The sequence below is a fragment of the Notothenia rossii genome, assembly GCF_949606895.1.
Source record: "Notothenia rossii genome assembly, chromosome: 3".
NCBI lineage: Eukaryota > Metazoa > Chordata > Actinopteri > Perciformes > Nototheniidae > Notothenia > Notothenia rossii.
The window spans coordinates 875,249-884,874 of record NC_136901.1 but is presented as its reverse complement, the minus strand read 5'-3'; the positions used below and the strand labels follow the sequence as shown (position 1 = coordinate 884,874).

At 44.7% G+C, this 9,626-nt stretch overlaps 1 protein-coding gene across 1 annotated transcript in view; it reads right to left on the bottom strand.

The window, feature by feature from the left end:
- Positions 1-272: 272 nt before the first annotated feature.
- Positions 273-9,626, bottom strand: part of LOC307031018 (kalirin-like) — an 86,250-nt gene continuing 76,896 nt past the window's right edge. The window contains exons 56-57 of the mRNA XM_079667729.1: positions 1,974-2,113; positions 273-1,689 (exon numbers count right to left, since the gene is read on the bottom strand). Of these exons, the coding sequence (XP_079523855.1) occupies positions 1,504-1,689; positions 1,974-2,113 (326 nt within the window). The 3' untranslated portion in view covers positions 273-1,503. The remainder of the gene's footprint in view (positions 1,690-1,973; positions 2,114-9,626) is intronic.

Genomic DNA, 9,626 nt, shown 5'->3' with positions numbered 1-9,626 from the left:
GAGAGAGAGAGAGAGAGAGACGGACAGGTATCACAGTAGGTGTGTTTCAGTTGTCTGTTAGTGAGATCTGGTTTGTAGACAGGACAGATGCAGAATATCCAAAGTGACCAGAGCCGCTTTACCTGGGGAGGGGGGGGGGGGGGGGGGTGGGGGGGGGGGCTGTACCAAATGTTTTTAAAAAAAATTATAAATATATTAAGATAGTTCAAATAACCCGTCAGTGGCGCGGGAAAATGATTTGATGATTTGGGAAATTATTTAGCAATACGATATAATTTTTAAATATGTTTTATTGTCATCAACATGTTTCCTTGCATCTGTATTCGTTATATAGAATTATAAAAAAACATCAAACTTTATTACTCATTTCAGTCTCGACAAAGGCAAGCCAGATCTACTCCTTCCTCTTTTCACAATAAAAGCCCAAAACACACATCATTTTTCAGGACATCTTTTGGGCATTTCCCAACAAAGATCTTTTGGTGAAAATATTAAGCACACTTTTTTTTCGGTACAGCCCCGTTGCTGTGGTAACCGCGGCTCTGGTTCGCTAAAAAGACAAAAAACTGTGTCACCGCACACACAATGAGTCGTCATGGCGACGCTACACCGGGACACCGCACTAACTGTCCGTGGAAAACACGCACACACACATCCATCCACACACACAGGACGTCGTCACTAACACACACACACACACACACACACACACACACACACACACACACACACACACACACACACACACACACACACACATACTCATACACACTTCCTCTCTCTCTCACACACACATTTATATGACACATTTCTAGTTCAGGTGAAAAACAGATTCTATTATTCTTAATTGTCGTAGTTAATCTTCATAGCAGTGTGTGTAATGAGTGTGTGTGCGTGTGTGTGTGTCCTCAGTCTGTTTTATAAATACACACTATTAACATGTGACACGCAGAGCTCACTTCTGATTGGCTGTCGGGTCTTCTCACCTCTTCTTCTTCCAGGAGGCTTTTATTTTGTACATTTATTTTGTACATTTTTTTTGTACATTTTTTTGTATCTCCCAGTCTGTTGGTGGCGGGGCCCCCCCCCCCGACGCCAAACAGGAAACAGTTTTGCGGGCAGTAAACTCGAGGAGTGTTTGTTTTTTTCACTTGAAAGCACCAGGCGGGAGGAGACTAACAGTCCCTGTGGCTGGGAGCGCCTGATTGGATCCTGGAGAGGAAGCTGGGCCGAGGTGTGGCTGGAACATATTTATGAATTAGTCCGGGGTGGAGCAAGGAGACGAAACAACGACTCTGTCAAAATTCGAATATACTTTTCTTAAAACTCGACAAATGTTCTAAATGTTCACCAAAGTCTAACACGTTGTTCTCATAACTTCGTGAAGAAATCGAAACGTCTCCCGTCTTCAGACTCTCCCCTAAAATAATCTCCCAGCATGCCTCTGGCCCGGCCCCCCCGCAGCGCTTCCTGTGTGTAAACTCTGTGTGCTGTTGTTGTGTGTCAGTGTTTGTTCAGGGCGCTGCGTGGCACCCAGCCCTCGGCGGCCGGGGAGTCGCTGTTGGCCGGCCGGTAGACGAGACTCTGACCCTGCTGGTTCGATGCCAGGATCTGAACTTTCTCTCCACGAAACACCGAGATCTCGTCCTCCCGCACGGCCACAAAGTCTGACTGAACCAGAACCAGCTCCTAAAGGTCAGAGGTCACAGTTAGAGCTCAGCTAGGCTTTGACAGTCATACGCAAAGAGACCGAAACTGGATGGGTGCGTTTTAATACTCATACTACAAAACCATTTTTTCATTATTTTTGTCAAAAGTTATAATAAGTGTCACATTTTCTATTCATTTACTAATAATTGAAATGTTCCACAATTGTTTTTATTATCTCATCATTTAGATGTTATTCCCTAAATCTCAACACACCATGACTTCACTCTACAACCCAACAGTGTAAATCAACTCAGGCGACTCACCTGGTCGTCCTGCTCGTTGTCGGTTGGGGGGGCGTGTCCGTTGGGAGTGGGCGGGGCTGATGGCGGTCGCCCTGACGACAGAGGGCGAGTCACTGAGATCCCGCCCTCTTTCCTCTGGTACTCGATGGGAGACTGGAGCGCTGAGGAAACATAACGTGGTGCGTTCAGGGACTCGTGGAGGAATGCGGGAACAACAATACGGAACATTTTTTGAAGGGATTGTAATGACATCAAGGGTTTCCTCTTGCCACTATAGAGCGGGGTTGACGACACGCAATCCAAAACAATAAGCAGCCGAAGGTTTTCAGTCAAAAAGATGTAATTTATTAACAAAAAAGTATTGACTTGAATAGTCTCAAAATAACAAATCTTTAAACAATATTTGGGCGGTATGCTTTCCTATATAAACTAAACTATACTTTGTTTGCAGTCCAATTTGCAACACTAGTTTCTGTCGGCAATTTGCGGCTGAAAAACTGTTCCGCTCCCCGTCTCATCAAGTCTCCGAGCACCCCGGCTGTCCTCAATCACCTCACTTAAATACACACCGGAAGGTTCACGGAAACAGATCATATTTAAAATATAAAATAAACAATCACTTCATCAAAACATATTCACCACGGCAACACAAATCACCCCTCCATCACTAAATCATTTATCAAATTATAACTCGAAATAATAACCCTCACTTCTTCGTGGCTCTAACATACCGGCCCCTAATTGTTGACGCAGTAGCAAAACTATTAATACTTTATAATAGAGCCAAAAAACAAGCAGTTACTCCAAATGTAACTGTCATCAATATACAATCATTGTCATAGTTCATAGTCCAATGTTTGTGTTTGGTGTGTTTGCATGAGTTGAGGATGAAAAAGGGGGGGGGGCGTGTGTGTATGTGTGATACTGGGTGTCAGAGGTTACTAGCACATGGTCCATTGGTCGCTGTAAGGTGCTACTCTTGGTTTTCACCAAGACACTTCGGACCCTGACAGGGTTTTTATCACCCGGCCCACTTGACAGGAATTTCTCGGTGCTGTGTTATCCACGATGACGACGAGATCATCGGGGCGAAGGTTCCGTTTGGGGTCGTGCCATTTGACTCGCTGTTGCATGATTGGGAGATATTCTCTTCTCCATCTCCTCCAGAAGAGATCTGCGAGGTATTGTGCCTGTCTCCATCTCCTCCGTGAGTACAGGTCCTCCTTGTGAAAGAGTCCAGGTGGCATAATCGGTTTTGTCTTTAGCAGAAGGAGGTGATTTGGAGTGAGGGGTTCGAGATCGTTTGGGTCACTTGAAACTGTAGTCAATGGTCTGTCACTCATGATGCTCTCAACTTCGCACAAAGCTGTCTGTAGAGTCTCATCATCCAATCTCTGTTCCTTCAGGAGTCTTTTTGACAGGTCTGATGAGCCTCTCCCAAACTCCACCATGGTGAGCTCCATATGACGGATTAAAAGTCCATTTTACTCCGTCCCCGAGTAATGCATTCTGAATCTTGTGTTGACTCAGGTCTTTAAGAGCAGCTCTCAGCTCTTTCTGTGCTCCCACAAAGTTTGTGCCGATGTCGGTCCTGATGCTTGTCACTTGCCCTCTGCGACATATGAATCTGTGCAAAGCATTGATGCAGGAGTCAGTGTCCAATGAGCTCGAAACTTCCAGATGTATGGCACGACTCACAAGGCAGGTGAAGATCACTCCCCAACGTTTTACATTTGCTCTGCCTCGTTTAACCTCCAGGGGTCCAAAGAAGTCGATACCAAAAGTAAAGGGTGGTAGATCTGGAGACACCCGATCCTCTGGGAGGTCAGCCATTTTCTGCTCTCCAACTGTGGCTAGCATTCTTCAGCAGAAAACACAGGCTCTGATTATCTTTCTGGCTGCCGAGTTAGCACGAGGCAACCAGAATCTTTGATTTAGCCTTGAGAGCATGTGGCTTCTCCCAGAGTGTCCTATCTGCTGATGGATGTGGCCCAGGATCAGTTTGGATACAGTAGAGTCTCTGGGCAGGATAATGGGGTTCTTCAGATCCATTGGCATTGCTGATTTGCTTATTCGTCCTCCCACTCTTAGCATGCCTCTAACTAAGATTGGGTCCAGCTTCCTGATCGAGCTGCTTGCTCTTACTTGCCTTCCTTTCTCCAAAAGTGCAAGTTCCTGAGAGAAATGACGTCTTTGCTCAAAGTGATTTATTGACCTTTCAGCTTCTCTAATGTCCTCCACCGACAGATGTTGTGATCCAAATGTCAACTTTAGCTTATTCATTTTGTCCTTTAAGGATTTCAAAAGAGTCCAATCTGGGGCAAGGTCAGCTTTTGCAGATTTCCTTCTTTGATTTAGCAGAAGAAGAATTCCCCTTAATTTAAGTATCCAAGCAACCCCTCTCTGCAGTCTGCTCCATGATGAGTAACACTCAAACAGGTTGCTGGTTGGGTTGGTTTCGTGGACACTCAAACTGTTAACTGCTACATCCTTTCTAACCTCTGGGTCCTCTGATGGAACAAGGCCCAGGTTCTTAGGTGTTCTCAGGTCCTGTTATCCACCTTGATGTCTCTAGAAAGTCTTCTACATGCAGCCCACGGGACGCGTCGTCGGCAGGGTTGTCTATGGAGCTCACATGTCTCCACTGCTTCTCCTGAGACAGGTCCTTGATCACTGAAACTCTGTTTGCCACAAATGTGTGATATCGTTTAGTCTGGTTGCTGATGTATCCGAGGACAGAGGTGCCATCTGTCCAGAAGGTTGATTCCTTGAGGTCCACTTTAAGCTCCCTTTTCAACATCCTGTCCACCTGTACTGCAAGTGTTGCTGCAGTAAGCTCCAATCTGGGAATAGTGATCTGTTTGAGTGGAGTCACTCTGGATTTTCCCAAAATAAATGAAACGTGGACCCTTCCCATACTGTTTGTAAAGCGAAGATAGCTGGTGGTGCCGTAAGCTTTTTCGCTTGCATCACAGAAGTGATGAAGCTCTGCAGTCCTGATTGGTCCAAAATTCTCAGGTTTCATACACCTGTCCACTTGAAATCTGCTAAGCTGTTCCAACTCTGTGATCCATCTCTGCCATGGTTTTGAGTATTCTTCTGGGATGGTTTCATCCCATCCACACTTTATCCTGCATAGCTGTTGAAGGATCTGCCTGGCTTTAAGGATAAATGGGGAGAGGACTCCTAACGGCTCGTAGATGAACTGACTGTAGAGAGGATCCCTCTCCTGGTAAGAGCTCTGTTTTTCATATTGACTTTGAATATGAAGGAGTCTTTCTCTGTATCCCATTTGATTCCAAGTGCTCTTTCAATTGGCAGGTTTTCTCTGTCAAAGTCCAGATCCTTGAATAGCTTTGCTCTGTGATGCTCAGGTATACTTGCAAGCACTTCACGGTTGTTACAGATCCATTTGGTCAATGAGAAACCTCCTTTGGCGCATGCGTCTCTGAGCTTTCTGATAAGCTTAATAGCTTGTTCAACTGTGGCCACTGATTTGAGGCAATCATCAAAGTAAAAGTTGGAATTGATTGTTTCAGTTACCTCTTCGTCGTACTTGAAGCTGTTGTCTTCTGCCACTTGTCTGAGAGCATAGTTAGCAATGCTAGGTGAGGACACAGCGCCAAAGAGGTGGACCTTCAATCTATATGCCTCCAATGAATTTTCAGTGTCTCCATCCGGCCACCACAGAAACCTAAGGAAGTCTTTGTGCTCTCTCTGAACTTGCACTTGGTAGAACATTGCCTCGATGTCCCCCATGAAAGCAATTTGTTCTTGGCGGAATCTAAGCAGAACTCGAATGAGAGTGTTCGCCAGGTCTGGACCTTGGAGAAGTTCCTTGTCCAGAGATGTGCCTTTGCATGATGCAGTCAAACACAACTCTAAGTTTGCGCTTTTGTTGATGGTAAACACCGTGGTGAGGTATGTACCATATCTGTCCATCATTCCTGTTAAGCTGTTCTGGTGGCACTCTCTCTGCATAACCCTTTTTTAACACATCCTCCATGAATGTTTTGTATTCCATGGCATATTCTGCATCCCTCTTAAACCTCTTTAGGAGATTTGCAGTACGTTGTTTTACCATTTCGCAGTTGTCAGGCATAACTATGTCCTTTTTTCGAAAAGGCAAGGGTAGGTGATAGTGTCCATCCTTGAGTTCTACAGAGCTTGATGCTATCTCCATGAACCTTTTGTCTTCACCTGACATTTCCTTCTTCTCTTCATAATCTTTTTCCGAGAAGTCCTGATTGTATTGTGTGACGAGGAGATCATTCAGGTTGGCTACTGATATTCTGTTGACCATTGTGACCACAGGGTTGAGTGGTCCATTTACCACCCATCCAAACACTGTCCTGACTACACATGGTCCATCTCCTTGACTTCTTATTATGTCCCAAGGTTCCATTGCCTTAGGAACATCAACTCCTATTAGAAGCTCTATGTCAGCATCAATTTCTTTCAGCTGTATGTCACTTAGATAAGGCCATCTTTCCAGATCCTTTTGGGTAGGTGCATTTTCTTTTGAGACAGGAATGTTACTCTGTGTGTACACCTGAGGTAGGTCAAGGTAAGTACTGCCATCTAAATGTCCTATCTCCAATCCTTTGAGTTCGTAACTCTTTACAAGTCGTTGCTGACCCATTGTTCGTAGAACGACTGTCGTTTTTTCGTGCTTTGGGATTCAGCTGTCTCATCAGATTCTCTGTGCAGAATGACGCTGAACTGCCGGGATCAAGAAAAGCATAGGTTGAGATAAACGTATCTCCTTTGTGAACCTTGACTCGAACAGGCACTACGGCTAGGGCACAAACCTACCGGCCCCAGTGGCTTCACCAGCCGAGACGAGTGCACTGTTGACCCAAGCTCCTTTGGTTTCAGGAGGGGGAGGCCTTTGTAGAAGTGGACTGTCAATGTGAAGTATTGTTGGTGACTCTTTTGACACCTTTGACATGTCAGCCTTTTCCTACAGTTCCTGCTCATATGGCCCCTCATCAAACATCCAAAACAATAACCCTTTATCTTCAAAAAGTCAACCTTTTCCTTGTGTGGATGATTTTTGAACTGATGGCAATCAGTCAGCACGTGCTTGCCTTTACAAAAGTAGCACAAAGAGGCAGGACTGCCCCCTTGTGGCCGTTTGAAGGTGCCACGCTGCTCTCCTGATCACATGCTGCTGCGGTGATGGTGGCGAAGCTGCTGCCTCTACTTTCAGGTTTTCTGTGGCTCATGGGTTGGCTCCTAGTGGCCATCCTTGGGCTAGAGATGTGGCGATCCTGTATATCCCCAAATAATGGGTCCAGGAGTATTTTAGCTTGTTTTTCCATAAGCTCCACAAGGTCACGAAATCTAGCTCTCTCCTTTGTTCTCTGTAATATATCATAAGCCACTGTCCGCCACTTTTCTCGCAGTTTGTAAGGGAGTTTAGATATTATTGATCTTAGATTGGAAGGAATATCTAGTTCATCCATGGACTGTAAATCTTGCATAGCGTTGCAGCATCCTCTTAAATACATTGCGTATGCCTGAAGCGCTTTGCCACCATCCGGTCTAATTGATGTCCAGTTCATTGCCTTTTCCAAATAAGCGCTGGTTACTTGGATCTCGTCCCCAAAGTGCTCCTTTAACAGCTGTCTGGCTTCTGTGTAACCTCTCTGGGTATCCATATGCAGGCAGCTGCGAACGAGATCTTTGGGCTGGCCGGAAGTGTACTGGTCGAGAAAGTAGAGCCTGTCATGACTGCTAGCTGTCTTATCCTCAATAAGGTGTTCGAAAGCTGGCATAAAGGACTGATATTCAAGTGGATCACCATCAAACACTTTTATCTCCATTGCTGGTAACAAGGTAAGTTTCTGCTGCATAATGATGAGGTCAGCAATATCTCTCTGTCTCTGTATAACAGTGTCGAGGTTATCATGGGTGTCATTGCGTTGGGTGGAGCTATGCATTGTGGGCATTTTGAAAGGTCTAAACTGTGTCGTGGGTCGCTGAGGGCTGCAGAGATGAATGACAGTCCTCTGAAGTGGTGTTTTAGGCACTGCACCCAATGGCATGAACTCCATGGCTGAGATTTCAGGATCCAAAGTGTCCGTGCTTCTTTCTTTTCTCTCCTCCAGATAAGCATTCATTCCATCTTGAATTTGATCATCCATTTTTTCCTCCACGTCCATGCTTTGCAGAACCTTTATTTTTGCAGCAGATGCTGCAATTTCTGTGTCCAGTTCCATTTGTTCCAGTTGTAATAGCAGTGCATGTTTGTCCTTTAACCCAGAGGCTCTGGCTGGCAGGGCAGCCTTTGTAGCAGACGCTCTTCTACATGCTGAGGAGACTGAAGAGCTTCTTGAGCTCCTTGCCTTGTGTGAAACATTAGAGATGCTGTCATGGGGATGAATCTTTGATTGTGCCATTTTTTCTCTTTTCCAAACGCCCACATCTTTCATGCAATATTCAAAATGTGTCATTCTTGGCTCAAACCAGTTCATAAGATCCTGCTGGCTCTCTTCCTCTGATAAAAGCTGTAGGACGGATTCATGAACACTGCACAAGTCATTTATATTTAGTTTGAACATTTCCAAAGCTTCGTTCCCATCCTCCACAAGCAAGGCCTTCACTTCGTTCATGTTCCTTGTGCATGCTCCTAATTTCCCACTGCGGGAGGCTTTGAGTCATTTTAACAATGTTTCTGCGTCAGCAGAAGTCCTGGGATCGTCCGACATTATTTATTTATTTGTTTTTAGGCCGTGTGTAAAGACGTTGCGCTCCTTTAATGAGTCTCACAGAGCACGCCTGGCTTCATTTGTTGCACGAACAAATTCAATCACATTCTTTTCACGGACGATCCACAGGTACTTACAATCCTCCTCCAATGTGTGCATTGCCGTTATCATTTCCTTTTAGACTTTAACACGTCCGACATTCCAATCGATGCGTTTACGCATTTATTCCATTTATTTACTCACGACCGGCCCAGTCTCTCAGCTCCGGTGTGTCCCTCTTTTCCGGTGATCCAAACGGTGTGTGTCTCTTCCTTACGGAGTTTTTCGACTTGATGTAATGGCATCAAGGGTTTCCTCTTGCCACTATAGAGCGGGGTTGACGACACGCAATCCGAAACAATAAGCAGCCGAAGGTTTTCAGTCAAAAAGATGTAATTTATTAACAAAAAAGTATTGACTTGAATAGTCTCAAAATAACAAATCTTTAAACAAAATTTCGGCGGTATGCTTTCCTATATAAACTAAACTATACTTTGTTTGCAGTCCAATTTGCAACACTAATTTCTGTCGGCAATTTGCGGTCGAAAAACTGTTCCGCTCCCCGTCTCATCAGGTCTCCGAGCACGCCGGCTGTCCTCAATCACCTCACTTAAATACACACCGGAAGGTACACGGAAACAGATCATATTTAAAATATAAAATAAACAATCACTTCATCAAAACATATTCACCACGGCAACACAAATCACCCCTCCATCACTAAATCATTTATCAAATTATAACTCGAAATAATAACCCTCACTTCTTTGTGGCTCTAACAGGGATTTTTAGATTTTATTTGAAGACGTTTTAAAGTGAAATGTGGGATGTGTTGCTGACATGTATCAGGTTGAGATACTTCAGGACGTTTAAGGGAAGATTTGACAATGTTTTGAATGTAGTTCAGAATATCTTAGAGGAT